The sequence below is a fragment of the Ictalurus furcatus genome, chromosome 9 (genome assembly GCF_023375685.1).
Source record: "Ictalurus furcatus strain D&B chromosome 9, Billie_1.0, whole genome shotgun sequence".
NCBI lineage: Eukaryota > Metazoa > Chordata > Actinopteri > Siluriformes > Ictaluridae > Ictalurus > Ictalurus furcatus.
Window position 1 is genome coordinate 1343113 of NC_071263.1, and position 17270 is coordinate 1360382.

Sequence of the window (17270 nt, forward strand, 5' to 3'; positions counted from 1 at the left end):
TGCAAGCATAACATTCAAAAATGTTTAATATGTGTAAATATGTTTACAGAAACATTTATATCCACTAACAAAACATGCACATTATAAGTATAGTTTTAGGTACGTGGAAATTTCCGAGTAAATGCACACAGGCACATCACGTGCACTGAAATACTGTTTGGTGGTCAATATCTACTATCTATATCTATATCTAAACCTCTTTATATGTGCTCGGCATTTATAATCATTTTCCCTACGTCTGTCTCTTGTATTTGTGACTCTTCTTATTTATGAATAAAAGTTTGAATATTTTATTTTCAAAGTGAAATTTTAAAAAATAAATAAATAAAAAAATAGAGATTAAATTAAACTTTATACACACTATGTAACATTCTCAATAAATATTTGTCACTAGAATCCTTTTTAGTAATGAGTGGAAACTAATCACGGGTCTGAGAAGCAAACAGGCATCATGAAGTGCCATGCCGAGATTGGGCAGATCTGTCTCTTAATTACAGTGGAGCTGAGAGGAGGAGGGACTCATGTGGTGGGTGCTTTTTAATGAGACATGGGCCACATACAGTATAAAAACCCCGATCATTGTGCCGGAGAGCAGCAGATGCTCTAAGGTGCTAGAACCAAGAGGATATACAGCAGTGGGAGCTGCAGTGGTGCTGATTTTATTTATTTGGATCCCAAGCATGCCAGTATGTATCGTGTGTTCTCTCTCTCTCTCTCTCTCTCTCTCTCTCTCTCTCTCTCTCTCTCTCTCTGTTTAATTAGGCCTGACTTTAAGAAACTGATAGCAGGTTTTGGATCGTGCCATTATATTGGTCTGTACTTTGAAAATAGTTGTGAAGAAACATTTTAAAGAGTTGCTTTCATTCCTGAAACAGTGATCAGGCAGTTCATTGTGTTATATTTGTTTAGAATAGTTTCACTGTTATTTATCATCTCCGTCTAACTCGACTCTATTCCGTCAACACGCAGATTTAACCTCAGAATATGGACCTACGAGTAGCAAGCATTCTCCTTCTCCTGGTGGCCCTGGTTGCCGGCCATGGCGAGAGATATATGTTGAAGAAAGTGGTGAAGCCTTCTTATGCCGTGAAAAGTCATGGTAAGTTCCTATTCTTGGCTTCTATCCTATTCTGTTCAAGCATGGCACATGTTTGAGTTCAAGTTGTGAGTGCATCGCAGCGATTGGTTACAGCCATGCACTAATTCGTCCAATCGCGAGCTGTGTCTTGGCTCCTGTTTATAATATTGGCACGGGTTTAATATTGTAAGCTTCGCTTCAGAACCAGCTGCATTATCGCACGCGTTAGAATTAACTTGAAACTAAATAGACGAAAGTATCACAAAGGGCAATTTTTTTTGCAGACAATTTAATATTGCATATGTAAACAAAATGGCATTCAGATCAACGAACTTTTGCATTATTGGTGCTATTCATAAAGGATCTCTGCACAGTTTTGTAGGTTTTTGCACGGAAACAGTTGAATTTAGATAAACAGAAGTTAAATCTTACATCAGAACAATAGTGAATGGAAATATGTTCTCTTTTTCTTTTGGCATTTTTTTGCAGAGATTTTTTTTGTTGTTGCATATTCTTTGTTAGCCCCTGAACTGGCTTTGAAACAGGATTCATAAAATATCTGACATAATAATAATAATAATAATAATAATAATAATAATAATAATAATGTGGTCCATTTATGCAACATCTTTCTAACACACTATTATATATATATATATATATATATATATATATATATATATATATATATATATATATATGCACCAAATTATCACTGCATAATCTTTACCATACTGTTAATGGAGATCTACTTATCTAAGGAAATGTGTTCCTGCTGTAAATTAATGAATCTGAACCATTAACTACACTAATTACCTGAAGCAGGTGTGCATTCACTCAGCTTGGATCTGATCTCTAGGAACAGGTTGCCTTCATTACACGATGAAGGCACAATCTTGAAATTAGATGCCGGACTCTTGGATTTGTGGTGTACGAAATGCAAACGGTGTGTCAGAGAGTCAGAGTCAGCCGAGTGGATTAGCAGCACAGTGTTTACTTTAAGACTGCATGAATAGCCTGCACTCTACAATAACCCACTTTGCACATGTTGAAAAGTGATTTGTCAGGGTGTGTCACAGTCGAGACCTCACACAGCTGTTTTGGTCGGAATGACACAGAGACTGATGCAGTTTACACACCAGTGGATGTGACCACATTAAGGCGCCCATAAAACACGAGCCCACAATTTCATCATCCTGTAATATAAATACAGTCTAACACATTTCAGTGAACCAAGTGTATCCTGGAGTTATTGCAGGGTGTAAGGAAAAGTCATTGCGATATGTTTGAATATCCAATGTGAGATGGTGCAAGTTACAGCGTTATATACAAAAAAAAAAAAAAGTGGTACTTGAAGCTTTGAAATTATAGAACAGCAGCAAAACAAGCATTGTTGTTTACTATTCTTTACTATTTGCAGTGTTAGGAAAACATAATTAAATCTAATACTGCTGGATGTTTCCAGAGAAGTAGGACTTTTGGACAAATGCTAGTTGATAACTGAAATAAATGTTCAAACTCATTAGGCTTCAATGTGAGCATACAACCTTTCCATCAATTTAGCAGTGCAAATACAATTAAAAGCACTTTCCAGTGCATGTTAAGCCTGATAATACATCATTTTCAAGGTTTGCTTTGTCCCCCCACCCATATATCATACAAGCTTAGCATGGACCAGGGACCCTCCTGTCTAACCAGTCCTAAAGAGAGATAAGCCAAATGTCCCCTCAAAGATCTCTGGTCAAAGCAATGATCTGAACCTGAATCCCAGTCATACTGTATCTCTAAACCAAAACGCTAGCCCTTGGCTTAAAACATTACTCATAGCCTTCGTTATCGTATCCAAGGTTATAAAATCAAGTTGAAAGATCGACACAAATAAGCATTCAAACATTATTTAACCAAGTTCTTCCACTGCTTGTTTGTTAAAGGTTTTCTTTATACCACTGCCTAAGGGGATTATAAATATCCTCTCATTTTTAAAGACAACAGTCCAGAGATTCCCAACCCTGGTCCTGTAGTAACCCATGTCCCTGCACAATTTAGTGTTTTCCCTGATCCCCGGTTCAAATTAGCTGATTAATTGAATCAGGTCTGTTGGGAGCAGGGAAAGGGAAAACACTAATGTGTGCAGGACAGGGGGTACTCCAGTACCGGGGTTGGAAACCTGTGGACTATTGTGTTTAACCTGTGGCAACAGTTCTCAGAGGTTCATGTACTACAGTATACCGATTTAAAATAGAATACACTTAGATAGCTCTTCTTCAGGATTGTCTAAATGACTGGGACTGTTGCACTAAGAAACAAAAATTGTACTGTAATGCTTTGAATGTCCATTTGATACACACTGAGATTACTTTTTTTTCTTACAGTGGTTTCTGTAGCTGGAGAGCCTGGTGCCCCAGGTGAGCCAGGTGAACCTGGACCTCCTGGACCTCCTGGACCCCCTGGCGAGAATGGTGAAGGACTGCCAGGACCTCGGGGACCACCTGGCCCACCTGGACCTGCTGGCTACTCAGCACCTGGAAAGCCAGGCACTCCAGGTGGACCAGGGAAACCAGGTGCAAATGGTGCACCTGGACTTAAAGGAGATACTGGTGCACATGGTCCTCAAGGACCAAGGGGTGCTCCTGGACCTCCTGGTAGCCCTGGGCCTTCCGGTATATCTGCCCCTGGCAAACCTGGACCAAGTGGTTTGCCTGGATCAATGGGACCAAGGGGAGAGCCAGGTGCTAAGGGACATCCAGGTATTCCTGGTGCACCAGGACAAAAAGGAGACAGAGGTATTGGCATTCAAGGGCCACCAGGTGAGACTGGTGCAACTGGACCCATGGGACCTGTAGGTGCAACTGGTCAGCCTGGTGTTGGTAAACCTGGTAAACCTGGCTACCCAGGTGAGCCAGGTAAGGGAGGTTCACCTGGTCGTGATGGGGAACCTGGTGCTATGGGACCAACTGGACCAAAAGGCCACACTGGGGCTCCTGGAATTGGAATGCCAGGTAAACCAGGTGAAAATGGTGCTCCAGGATTGCCAGGTCCTACAGGCCCTAAAGGTCCTCAGGGAGCATCAGGGGCACCTGGTGCTCCTGGTAGTCCAGGTTATGGTAAGCCAGGTGCTCCCGGTTCAAAAGGTGATACAGGTCCAGTAGGTAGCCCTGGCGCAACAGGTCAGAAAGGTGAGCAAGGTGCGAGGGGGCCAACAGGATATACAGGAGCAACTGGCCCAGTGGGTCCAGGTGGTCCTCAGGGTCCAAGAGGTTTCCCTGGTGAGAAGGGGTCTACAGGTGAAAAGGGTGAAACAGGTCCAATGGGGCCTCAAGGCTTTAAGGGACATAAGGGAGATCAGGGGTCACAGGGACCTGAGGGCAAATCAGGCTATCCAGGTGCAACAGGCCCACAAGGCCCAAGGGGAGCTACAGGTGCTCCAGGTAGCAAAGGAGATACTGGTGAGACAGGTGTAACTGGTGCTCCTGGAGCAACTGGACCTGTTGGACCTAAGGGTAATACAGGAAATTCTGGACCACCTGGTGAAACAGGGCCTGCAGGTGCCCCAGGGCCTAGAGGAGCTACTGGTCCTTCTGGTCCATCAGGTGCACCAGGAGCTAAAGGTCACCCTGGTACACCTGGTGCACCTGGTCCTGCAGGTCTTGCTGCTAAAGGAATTCCTGGACCTCAAGGTCCACCAGGACTTCCTGGATCAGATGGTGCCCCTGGTGAAACTGGACCAGCTGGCCCTCCTGGCCCACCTGGTCCTCCTGGTGAGGTTATTATTGCAGAAACTAAAGGAACTTTTGTCCAGGAACCTTTTGTCAAGGCCCCAGTGTCTGCCTTTACAGCCTTAACTACAACACCTTATCCTCCCGCTGGTAGCCCCATTAAGTTTGAACAAATTGTCTACAATGCTGAGAATCACTATGACCCTGAGACAGGTATCTTTACCTGCCAGGTTCCTGGAGTGTATTTCTTCTCATACAGCATGCATGTGAATGGAGCTAATGCTTTGGTGGCACTGTACAAAAACGAAGACCCAATTATGTTCACTTATGATGAGTACAACAAGGGCTTCCTGGACCAGATGTCTGGCAGTGCTGTCCTTCAGCTTAATGAGCAGGACACCGTTTATGTCCAGATCCCCGATGATGAGGCAAACGGTGTCTTTGCTGCTGATAATGTCCACTGCTCCTTCAGTGGTTTCCTGATTGCTTCTACGTGATGCAGTCATCCAAACATACCATAATTTCTAAACCTTCATACTATTTCTCAAACAATAAAAATGTCCAAACAGGTTGTTCTTTGGTTTTGAGAAATAGAATTATCTTGACTTGAAAATCCCAAGCAGTGGGTGCCAAAAAGAAGGACATAATTTATGTAACAGGCTATCAGGGACATAAAGGCAGTTAAATGCATAAACAGTCATCTTTATTTGCTTTTAGGATGGAGAAAGCGTGTGAAGTTTAATAATTATTACATGTCCTGACCTTTTTTTTATTATTATTATTATTGTTTTGTTATTCAAAAGGGTGATTTCCATCGTTATCGAGCTTTTTTTTTTTTAACCTTGTTTTTGGTCACGTTTCCTTATCAATCACACAAAAAGAATGCTATTCTTGACATACTTGCTTCTGACTAATTCTGATATTGTGAAATGATCACACTGATTATTACCAAATGTACAAGACATCCGAAACAAATGCAAATGTTATGCATTAAAATTTAACTGTACTTGTAAACCATAATGTTGAAAATAAACTGTCTTAAAGATATTTGGTTTGTTGTGTTGCTTGCTATCATAACCAAAAATAAGATGTTCCAGCACATCAAGCTATATATATATATATATATATATATATATATATATATATATAAATACTGTAATCAAACAGCAAATATTTATAGTTTGTCATATTTCCTGGTGGTACAGCACCTAAACCTTTAAAAATACTGGAGCAAGGTAGCACTTCAGGGTCCATGTGGGTTTCCTCTAGGTTCTCCGGTTTCTGCCAACATCCCAAAAATGTCAGATGGTGGATTGGCTACTCTAAATTGACACTAAACGTGAACATGTGTGTGCTTAGTGCCCTACGATGGACTGCTGTCCGATCTAGGATGTACAGTATTCCTACCTCATGCCCAGGGTTCCTGTGGTAGGCTCCAGGTCCACTGTGCCCCGTGTACGCAGTTTCCCTGAAAATGAATGAATAAATAAATGAATTAATTAAAAAATCCGACCTAACGTTTACACCTACAGTTGCCAAGTCAGTTGTTTACTCTTACTGTATGTATAAACCGATGTTTTGAACTCAAATGCATGGTTAGAGTGAACTGTGTGTTGGTGTAGACCATAGATAATTTACGCCGTATATTTCTTGCTCTGGGTTGAGTGTAAGTAAGTAAACAGTCTAAATATTTGGGAGATGTCGGGAGTGTCACTTGGTAAGCATGTTTTTAAAAAAATAAAAGGTCAGTCAGACAGTCAAATCGAAGCTGCTGGGTGGAGTTTAACCAAGCAAGTGGAAGCCACAAGCCACAGGAACCTTAAAGCACTGCCATCATGTGGCTGAGTTGAAGGACCCTGGGGGTAGTAGGAATTTAAAGGTAGAGGTGTTCCAATCTAGAACAACCAAGGAATTTTATCCTTGTGAGAGTACCAGCCAACCAAAGTGAAAGCCACAAGCATGAGATGACCTTAGGTTAGCGTCCACAAGGCACGTTTACTGAACAAACTAAGAACAGGAATATTGGGTGAAAACACACCCTTCTTGTGGTCACCATCTGAGATGTTTGGTTAATCTGGGAGTGTAGAAATGGCATGGTATAAAAATGTCTTTAACTGCTGCGGGAAGACTAAAAACATCCCAGCGGTGTTTGATGTCATCGCATTTATACTTAGAAAGAAGTTGGGTTAAGACATGGGTTTTGTATAGGACAAAAAACTATTCCGGTGATATATCAGCACATCAGTCTTAATTATGGACTTCAGATGTTAAACCCTTAAATGCCCTAAAGGAAGAGTTTAATAAGGAAGTAGGGGGAAATAAACGGGGTCACAAACGTCAGTCGTAGAAGACCTGTGGACTGTGCAGTATTCTGATTTCCTTTCTCACAGGAAATCACAGGATTAGGATTAGGGTTAGGGTTAGGTAACCCTAACCGCTCAAATAATCAGAACATTTGAATATATATATTTTTAAAAAACACTTTCACATGGAAATATGATCAAATATATATAAAATATGTTTACCAGTTGTTGCAAATCACAGGTTTATCCTAATGCACTCATTCTAATATGTTACTGTTTCTATAGTAACAGCTTATTCACAGGGACTCTTATAGCGGAAGCTCCACATAATCTATGCCGAATAATAATAATAATCTTTTTTATTTCTTTCTGTGAGGAGACGATTATTTAACATTTACGCAAGGAGTCTCCATAAATAATATTAATAATAATAATCATTCATTTTTAGTTCAGTTTGGTTGAAGGTTTCCTACGTTACCCAGGGTGCCATTCGGCAACCTGCTGAGTGGCGCCTGTGGGATTTAGCCCTCACTTTAATTCGACACGTTGCTCTTCTCGAAACGACAAAGCGTCAAATCTCATGCTAACACCGCTGACACTGCCGTCATGCTAGGCATCTTGTCGATCGCCGACTAGCTCTGAATTAGAACTCGGTGCAACTGTGCGTAGCTTCGTTGTGTTCTGGAACTCGTTCCGGAGTTTGCATCCGTGCATATGATTTGGAACGTCACTGGAAGACGTCACCGTCTTGTGACGTCATCGTGAGGTGAGAAAAGAAGCTGACGTGATTTGAAAATCGACGTGTATCGCTTGCATTTTTTAAACTCCTGTTGAACTCCACTGCAACCGCGCTAGCAACGTCGTCCTGCGACGTCGGCGCAGCAAACGAGCGCTAACTTCTAACAGGAGAAATGAAAATACCGCCTCAGCCAACAACATTAGCACCAGGAACCAGGAAGGGTTTCACAGTGGAGGTTACCTTCAAGATTACGGCCTAAAAGAAAGACGGCTTCATTCGTATGCGATATGAATTTATTCAATATGTCCCGTGTTGCTCGTAGCTTCTCATAGTTAATCTTTCTATCTATTCGTTTCTGTCAGCTTCTTTAACAGCTCTTATGATTGCAATTGATTTTTTTTTTTAGACACAAGCATCCAGGAAATGAATATATGAAAAAGGAAATGTGTGTGTTGATGGCCATGATTCACCCTGGCTTTGGTGGTGTTTCTGCAGTGGCTTTTCAAGCGTTATTATAACATCTTAAAGACCGTTTACCCGGTCCTTAGACATTCAATGACTTCTAGAAATAATTTGCATCCAGGATCCTGAGAAGAATATGTCTTAATGCTCAGATTCAGTAAGGTGACTCAGTAATCACCACCACATGGTGGTGCTGCAGTGCATACATCATTAGATATCTAGATCATATTTATAAACTGTCCGAGGTTCATGTGAACAAACCACTTCGGGATGTGCTGTTTTCGGAAAATAATCGATGAAAGGCTGGTGTGATGTGTAGTTAATGTTACCACCCTGAAAGTCCATTCTTTTCCAGTAACGGCACGCCTCGAAGTATTGTAGTACTCATATTCCACAGGAATTCGCCAATGATCACGTTTTTACTTATTAAAGAACAACATATTGTATTTTTATCCATTTAGAGTTACATTTAATACTGCGGAACAACCATGAAACAAGTTGGTTCTTGTTAGAGCCAACTTATATTAGAGCAGGGGTCGTTCCAAGTCGTTATCAGACTCTACTTTTTTTTTTTTTTACCTTCTTAATGAGAAACCACAACCTGTAGATTTTCCCATATAGGAAAACTTAATGTTACAGCTTTGCCTCGGAGCGTTCCAAAGTGCTGACACTGGAGACTCCTTCCATAAATATTTAATAAACAACCTCGTTATATATATATAAAAAAAAACTTCAGCATATCAACTATTGTTTTTCTTGGCTAAACATGTTTTTTTTTTTAATCATTTATTAGATTACATGGAGCATTCTCTGTGAAAGAGCTGTTACTATAGAAACGACATCGTGTTAGATTAAGCTCATTAATCGCAATAACTTCGTGAACAATTGCATTTTATTGTCAGAGCTGCTGTTCTAGAAAATTCACCAACACCTCCATTAGTCCTAATTTCTGTTTAATCGTCACTCGGTCCTCAACAGAAAAGGTACTTCGTGGTCCAGTGAGAAATGGGTTCAATCAATATTATCAACAACTGCAATGAAGTCAATGCACTTTTTATATACTTTCTAAAATATACTACAACGCAACCTACATCTGCTTTCAAAGCGTTCCAAAAAAAAAATCATCTACAAGATATCGTGTTAAGATCTTCACATTAAAAATGTAACAATTGGGATTTCTTTCTTCTCCGATGGACCGTTTTTAAAGATCGTGAAAGCCCATAGCCTGAACTTTAAACTGGGATTAAAAAGGAATTTGTTTTTTTTTTTCACTAGTTAATCCAGGACTAGTCTTAAGCCATTTTGACTCGTCACGTCCTTTACTCGAACACAGCTGCATCCGTTATCCTGTTCTGCCCCCAACTTACCAGTATTACACCCAGAAACCCCACGCCAGCTGTTTATCATTTAGAAATACAGCAGGAACACTCATTTCCGAGGTTGAAAAATGGAGGAAACGAGAAATGATCCGTATTCACCCTTTACTTTCACGCCTAGGTTTAACGGTCAATAAAATACCACTACGTCTGCATTTTAAGAGCACAGATAAGACTGACCAGCTTTATGATTAGTGGAGAGATCGAAAAACATAATGCCATGATTGGTCAAGAGGTCTGCTTGAAAGTGTTAAATACGACAACGAAAAATGTAAAAATAAATAAATAAAAACATCTTTGCCGAATGCTGGACTAATATCATCATTATTATATAAGAAGAAAAAAAAATTAACACTAAACAGTGTAAAAGCCACAGATTTCTGTGACAAGATATAAAAAAAAGTCTCTGTGCCAAATAATTCCTAAGTTATAAAAAAATTCTTAAAAAAAAAAAATGATTTTTCAGGCCCTGGGTGCCATTATTGACTATTAAGGGTTACCACTTATGTTATCTTTTTGTCATATTAAAGACAAAATGAGCTGCAATACTAAAATCAATTATACATGATTCTTTAAAATTATATAAAATAAATTATATTGTACTACACATTTAGTAAAAAAAATAAATAAAGATAATGGAGGTTGACCTAAAGAGAACAGATGAATTGGTTAAATCCACACACAGACACTCGGTTCAATTTTAATCCTTTATTTGTGTTGTTTTTTTTTTGAGCCGTTGAAGTCAAATTCATACTTCTGTACGCAAAGTTACATTCCGTTTAAAAACCAGGTAGTGTCAGACCTTGAGTATTTACAGCAAACTGTAATCTATTTGATTGCACTGGCAACTTGTATATATACTTGCACAGCATTGCAAGAAAAAAAAAGAAAAAAAAAAAGAAAACTCTAACTGTATTAGTCATCACAGGTCAACATGTTGGATCTACAGCAGGGTTAGAAGAGGGTCAGACTTTACCTAGAGGACTGAAAAAAAGGTTTAAAAAAAAAAGATTAAAGACACGACGAAGCCTATACAAGCACGCGGTGCTGCCGGATTTGAGCGGTGCTGCTGGTGTAATAACTGAGCACCCGTTCTGAACGGCTCATGGGGCGCGTAAAAACGGACCGTCACCTGACTCATCTACACGCCTCGTCTGCCTTTTGGTAGCACCACTTTCCTAGCACGCACTGGGAAAAGAAAAAAAAAACAAAAACTAAATCATATGGCACCAGATACTTCAACTAACATCGCAATTTCCTAAAGAGGTTTACAGGTATGGAGAAAAAAAAAAAAAAAAAAAAAAATACTGCATCACACACATAAGCACACGTCACACACACACACACACACACACACACACGCACGCAATACTGTAACAAACACAGTTGTAGGAAGTGAAGCACGGTGCCGTTCATGCTACAATCAGAGATCCTTCGCTGGAGCACCACAGAGACATCGGATGGAGGAGTAATGGACGGAATCATGAAGGGGGTATTTAAGACAACTTAGAAAGGTCATTGGTTGGTTGTTTTTTTTTTTTTGTTTTTTTTTAATACAAAAAGCCTCCGTGGTTCAGCTCCTTATTACTTCATTAAAATGCCGTGATCACCCGGTGAGCCTGGTTACTCTTCAGCAGCAGCGGGTTGAGCATCTGAGCTCTCGGCTGGTGCCGGGGCGGGCTCTTCGGCTGAAGCTTCAGCCGGTTTCTCTTCTGCTGGCGTCTCGGGCTTTTGCTCTTCGCTCGTCTTTTTCTCCTCGTCTGCGCTCGGCTGATCAGCTTTGGCGCCCTCGGCTGCTTCTTCTTTCTCTTCTCCTCCGGATGCCTCCGGCTCGGCCTCCTCGGATTCGGCTTTATCTTTGCCTTCCTCGGCTGGAGCGGCCGCCTCCTCCGTCTCGGCTTCCTTCTTGGCGCTCTTCTTAAAGGAGAAGCCGCTGAGTTTGAACGGCTTTTTAAAGGAAAATCGCTTCTTCTGCTTGGTAGCCTCGCCGCTCCCTGACGCAGAGCCGTTCTCTTCGGGTTTGCTCGCGTCCTCGCCGTTGGCTACCGGAGCGTTTTCGGCACCGCCTTCCTCCGTCGCCTTCTCGGCTGCTCCGTCTTCAGCCTTCACCTCGCCGTCGGGGGAGTGTTTGCCGTTGGCCTGGACCTCCTCGGCGGCTCCATCTGCAGTAGGGGAGGCATTGCCGTTTGTCTTAGCGTGTCCGTTTTCCTAGAGAGAAAAGGAGAAGTCCATGAGATGTTTTCACAATCTTTCTGACTGGAAGCTCATTTGTGTTCCTGAACGTTCCAGATTCAGTGCACTTTTGTGCTGCCCACACACACAGTTCAATTCATCAGCTCATGACCAAGTTCAGTCTGCATGTTAGAGCTGAGAAATCAAACTGTGCTGTGCTTAGATTTCTGACAAATAGTCTGAACGTTCACTGAAGCTGCTAAAACTCCTCCAGAAACATAAAATGGTTGCTAAAGAGAACCCAAAGTTAATAATCTCTCGAAGAAAAAAAAAAAAAAGTGTGTGACACGGAGGAGGACAAACTGGCTCGCTTCGCTGTACTAAAGCGACGATGAATGCATCCAGTGTACTTCCTACGTCGCTTAGAATTTTGGACTGCCAGTGGCTTGCAATGTATTGCAGTCTAACAAATAAATAAAAATAAAGTTTCCTGGAAGATATTACAAGTTCTTCGAAATGCTCCTCCACTGGAGCCACAAAAGCTTGCTCCAAGAACCCGAATTGTATTTATTTATTTGTTTTTAAAGTGAGACAAGAGGACAATCTGGCTTGCTTAGAAGCAACGATATACGCTCGCATACTTGCCGTGTAGCATGGACTTCCGGCGAACCGTCTCGGAAACCCGAAATGAATCAGGTTTCGAGTGATTCGCAGCCTAACGAACGAGATTCCTGGAAGATCTCTCCTCCAGGAGTCATGTTGCAAGCCAAATGGTTGCTAAAAGAACCCTGATTTTAACCACAACAACAACCCACCCCAAAGACCCTCCATGTTTAATCAGTGAGACACAGGAGACTGTGAGCCCGGCTCACTCCTCTGTCCTGAATCAACTGAATGATTCATGCATTCAGTAGACTTCAGAATTTTAGTAGGCTACATTTTTCCAAATTGAGTCCAATGGACTTGCAGTGGATTTGCTCGCCACGTGGGTGAAGCCCAGTGTCTGGGTGGAAGCTCCTGCTGTCTGGATTGGGAATGCAAGATGGAGGGTTAAAACCACAGCAACGACACTTCACCAAATTCATTGTGCTGGAACGATCCAAGTCGCAATCCAGCACAAACATGTAGTAAACATGATATAAATGCCACTTTGCTCGAAGATTAAGACACCATTTCGTTCTGCAAATGGGGTTCGTTTCTTAAAAAAAAAAAAAAGAAAGAAAGAAAAAAAAAATCAAGGCGTGGTGCATTCATGGCTCTGCACGCGCGACGCCAAACAGCCTTAACAAAAGCAACCGAGCTTTTTGTTTTTTGTTTGTTTGTTTTTTTTATTATTATTATTATTCCCCCTCGTTCTTACAATCATGCTCAGACCTAACTAGGGTTTCTTTGATGCAAAATAGAAAGCATGCATGATATATATGATCGTATAAATACATTTGTGCACGTGAGATGGATTACAACCAAAAAAAAAAAGAGAGAAGCGCTACAACAATGCAAGTTGGAATTTATAGGCTATATAAATAAATTAATTAAACGCATGCACGCGCGTGCACAATTTCTTGGCAAAATCTCCTAAGCCACGCTTCAGATGACTTTCTCTGCCAAATAATAGCGTTTAAACGCCGCTTTTTCTGAAATCAGGGAGTCTTCATTGTTCATGTTCGTTCCAGTCTTGGAGGGATGCTGCTTCCCTTCCATCGCCCACACAGTTTAAACAGCTACACATTCGCACAGATTAGTGTTTGTTTGTTTGTTTTCGAGGTGTTTGTTACCTGTCCGTTTGCTTTTTCTGCAGCGGTTTCCTCTTTTGCACCGTTTTTAGCCACTTGAGCTCCCATGCTTGGACCCCAAAAAAAAATCACGCGCAACAAAGAAACCCCGAATGAATGAACGCGCGAGCGAGCGAACAAAGAGCGACGGACCGCGCGAGCGCCTTCTTCTTCTCCTTCACCGCCTTTTTAAATAACCGCCGAGACCGAAAAAATAATACACCCGGGCTTAAAGTTCACACGCGGAGGAAAAACAATCATTAAATATTTCCGAAAATAATTACAGACGAGAGATACAGGGATATAAATATATATATATTTTTAAAAAAGCTAATGAAATTGCTTCTTTTGTTAATGAGATGCGGTGTACAACGCCCGAAATTTCGTCACCGTATAGAAAAGCGGTCTCAGCCAATCACAAGTCGTGTTTTGAAAGAGGGCGGAGTTTCAGAGTCAAATGGGCGGAGGAGACGCAGGACAGCAACTAGTGATAGGTTTATGTAATATATTTCTATTTTTCTGTTTTAATGATATACAAATAATTAACAATATAACATCAGATAATTAGATTGTTTTTACTATAATTATTATTTTATATATATATATACACACACACAGAGGCAGAAATAATATAATAATAATAATAATGATAATAATAATAATAATGATCCTTACAGTTGTTTATTTTACATTGTAATATTCATTTAACATTAGTTATAGAACATTGGTGCTGCCGTCTCACATCTCCAGGGTCCTTGGTTCTAGATCCTGTGCTCAGGAGTACATGTGACTTCCTGTGCTTGTTCTCCTCATGTCAACTTCTTGCTCCTCTGGATTTGGATTTGCAAACTCGGATTGCCTCTAGGTGTGAACGTGTGTGCATGGTGACCTGGATGTGACTGGACTGTGATGTATCTCATCCATCGGTTATTCCCGCCTCATGCCCGGTGTTCCTGGGATAGACTCTCTGGGATAGAGTTCCTGGGATAGACTCTCTTGGATAGACTCTCGATCCACCATGAACCTGACCAGTGAGTGAGTATATACACCATTAGATTGTTCAAAACGTTTCATTAAATTGAACATTTAATGTGTTTCAAGGTGGAGTTTTCCTTTAACGAGTCGCCTCCGTTATTATGAGATGTCTATGAGATTAGCGTGAGTTATCACTGGATACCGAGATGTTTGATATCAAAATGTTTTTGGAAGAATGGTATTGGGACGTGACTAATTCACATCAATATGGAAGTCAGGACCGGGATCTAGGATTAGCGTGGACACGGATATCTACTGTAAACTAATTACAACTGCGACTTTTCATGAAGTAAAGACTAAACGACTGGGCACTATGCTGTTACAGGAAAATAATCAACAAAGGGGTGGTGTGATGGCCAGACGTGAAGCGGAGTCACCCCAAAAACGGACTATTTTCCTACAACAGCACGTGCTTTATTCCTCTTACACAACAGTAACATTGTGAATTAGCTAATGAATGACACATCACGCTTTTCATCCATTGGTAGTTACGCTTGTATTGTAGTACAGTGTGGTGTAGAATTAGCGTGTGGAGTTAGTTCCTGTGATCACGTACATTAGAGCAGCAATAAACATGAGCTGTCGCTATAGAAACGATAACGTAGCTATTAGAACGATCGCATTAATAATAACCCATCATTCATGCTACACTTAGAACTGCCTATGCCGTTATATGAAAATAATGCACACCTTCTGACCAATCAGATTCACGCATTCTACCACGCTGCGGTATATTAGAGAAATAATCCATACTTTCTGACTATTCCGTATTGGGAATAAAACAGCACTGTGTGTATAGAAGGGACATTGCGTGGGACATTAGAGTACCAGTTTGTCATGTGACATAAGTTTTACTCTTCCTTTAACTGGGTAAATGGGTTTCAGTAACCGGGTTAGGACGTGGCGTACAACGTGGCTTAAAAAGACCACACTGAAATTGAACTGACTTTTTATTATTTATTATTTAAAACGTAGAATGAACAGAAAATGTCAAATAAAATAATGGAAATGCAACATATCGACTCGTCAGTATTCAAGACGTCGCACATTTTCTACGTCCCGATTTAAATCTAAGCAAATTCGTGATGTCGACTGATGTGATGTTGAATCCTTTATGCAAAAGCTCAGATTTTTCCCCGAGTCTCATCCCTCCCGTCGAAGCACGCGTTCATCCGGAACGCCGATGGATTTGATCTAACACGGATCATCGGATTTTAAACAAGCTTGCGGAAGCTGCGTCAGCTCGAGACCACGCTGTCGAATTCACGTTTCTGATATTCTGCCTTTTCACAAGTTGTTGCCGATAGTACAGTTTGTAATGGAAACCTTTGTGTTAAAATGAGAAATAAAGAATGCCAAACAGAAGCATTTCTCACTAGTGCTCTCAGATTTTGGACCCCACTGTATAATTATTATTACTTAAAATAAGTAAGTGGGGCACGAGGGCTTAGTGGCTAGCACGTTTACCTCGCACCTCCGGGGTTTGGCGTTCAAATTCCTGCCTCCGCCCTGTGAGTGTGGTTTTTGCATATTCTCCCCACGCTTCTGGGGTTTCCTCTGGGTACCCTGGTTTCCTTCTCCAGTCCAAAGACATGCATCGTACGCATTAATCGGCATTTCCAAATTCTCCGTGTGTGAACGTGTGTGCGATTGTGCCCTGTGACGGGTTGGCCTCACATCTCGTGCTCCAGGCTCCCCACACGCCCTGTTTACGATAAGCAGTACATAAAATGGATGGATGGATGGAATTTTAAGTAAAAGAAATGCATTGAACGACATATAAAAATCTGACCATAATAAAGAAAGTTTTTTTTACGTGATATTTTATTTCCGTTCCATTTGGCATGGATGAAGACAAGAGGTGCAGCCGGATTGAGGAGTACACTAACACCGTTCATCCACCCATTTATTTTCCATACTGCTTATCCTACACAGGGTCATAGAGGAAGCCTGGAGCCTATATCAGGGAACTCGTGGTGCCAACCAATCGCAGTGCACAATCGCACACACGTTCACATCCTACAGACAATTTGGAAACCGCAATCCGCATAAAGTACAGTCTTTGGACTGCGGGAGGAAACCGGAGTACCCGGAGGAAACCCCCGAAGCACGGGGAAGGAGACAACAGTGCTAACCATTAAACCATTACGCCCCCCTGGTTATTAAATATTTCAAGAAATACTTTTATGATGGGACAAAAAAAAGGGGGTACTGTATAGGCGAAACGTCGCGAAACATCTAATGCATAAAACAAAAACAAAAACAATCTGAAAAATCTTTTCGGTGACATGGCCTCCAGCCATTGCTCTGTTTACGCGTGAATATCTTTAGCAATGTATAATGATTTCCAAACCCTTCTCCTTCATTATAAAGCACTACTCGTACTCCGACGTATTATTTAGTGCGGTAGTATGCGGGTATGGAACGTAGCCATGGCGACCAAATGGCGGCTTTCTATTTTGATACGATTTTACACGCAGCCAAAGAGAGCGAGAAGAATCGCGTGAAAACAGCTCAAAATGGCGACATTAGGCGAGACGAAAACACTAAACTAAACAAAACAAAACTAAACAAAACTAAACAAAACAAAACCAAACCAAACCAAACCAAACAAGAC

At 41.2% G+C, this 17270-nt stretch overlaps 2 protein-coding genes and 1 long non-coding RNA gene across 3 annotated transcripts; 1 reads left to right on the forward strand and 2 right to left on the reverse strand.

The window, feature by feature from the left end:
- The first annotated feature begins 596 nt into the window (after positions 1–596).
- On the forward strand, positions 597–5841 carry col10a1a (collagen, type X, alpha 1a). Its single transcript, XM_053633676.1, has 3 exons — positions 597–686; positions 970–1099; positions 3451–5841. Exons 2-3 carry the CDS (start codon positions 985–987, stop codon positions 5289–5291), a joined length of 1956 nt encoding a protein of 651 aa, XP_053489651.1. The 5' UTR covers positions 597–686; positions 970–984; the 3' UTR covers positions 5292–5841.
- Positions 5842–9031: 3190 nt separating this feature from the next.
- Positions 9032–13997, reverse strand: marcksb (myristoylated alanine-rich protein kinase C substrate b). The gene is made up of 2 exons (XM_053632942.1): positions 13622–13997; positions 9032–11882 (listed from the first exon to the last, which is right to left on the reverse strand). Exons 1-2 carry the CDS (start codon positions 13685–13687, stop codon positions 11298–11300), a joined length of 651 nt encoding a protein of 216 aa, XP_053488917.1. The 5' UTR covers positions 13688–13997; the 3' UTR covers positions 9032–11297.
- Positions 13998–14233: 236 nt separating this feature from the next.
- Positions 14234–17249, reverse strand: LOC128612636 (uncharacterized). Its single transcript, XR_008386770.1, has 3 exons — positions 16470–17249; positions 16121–16358; positions 14234–14642 (listed from the first exon to the last, which is right to left on the reverse strand). It is a non-coding gene; the product is annotated as an uncharacterized LOC128612636 (long non-coding RNA).
- Between the last annotated feature and the right edge of the window lie 21 nt (positions 17250–17270).

Coding starts and splice junctions, on each gene's coding strand:
- marcksb (XM_053632942.1), bottom strand. CDS start 13,687: ATGGGAGCTCAAGTGGCTAAAAACGGTGCAAAAGAGGAAACCGCTGCA. Junction 11,883..13,621: donor CAGAAAAAGCAAACGGACAG/GTAACAAACACC, acceptor TTTTCTCTCTAG/GAAAACGGACACGCTAAGAC.
- col10a1a (XM_053633676.1), top strand. CDS start 985: ATGGACCTACGAGTAGCAAGCATTCTCCTTCTCCTGGTGGCCCTGGTT. Junction 1,100..3,450: donor TTATGCCGTGAAAAGTCATG/GTAAGTTCCTAT, acceptor TTTTTCTTACAG/TGGTTTCTGTAGCTGGAGAG.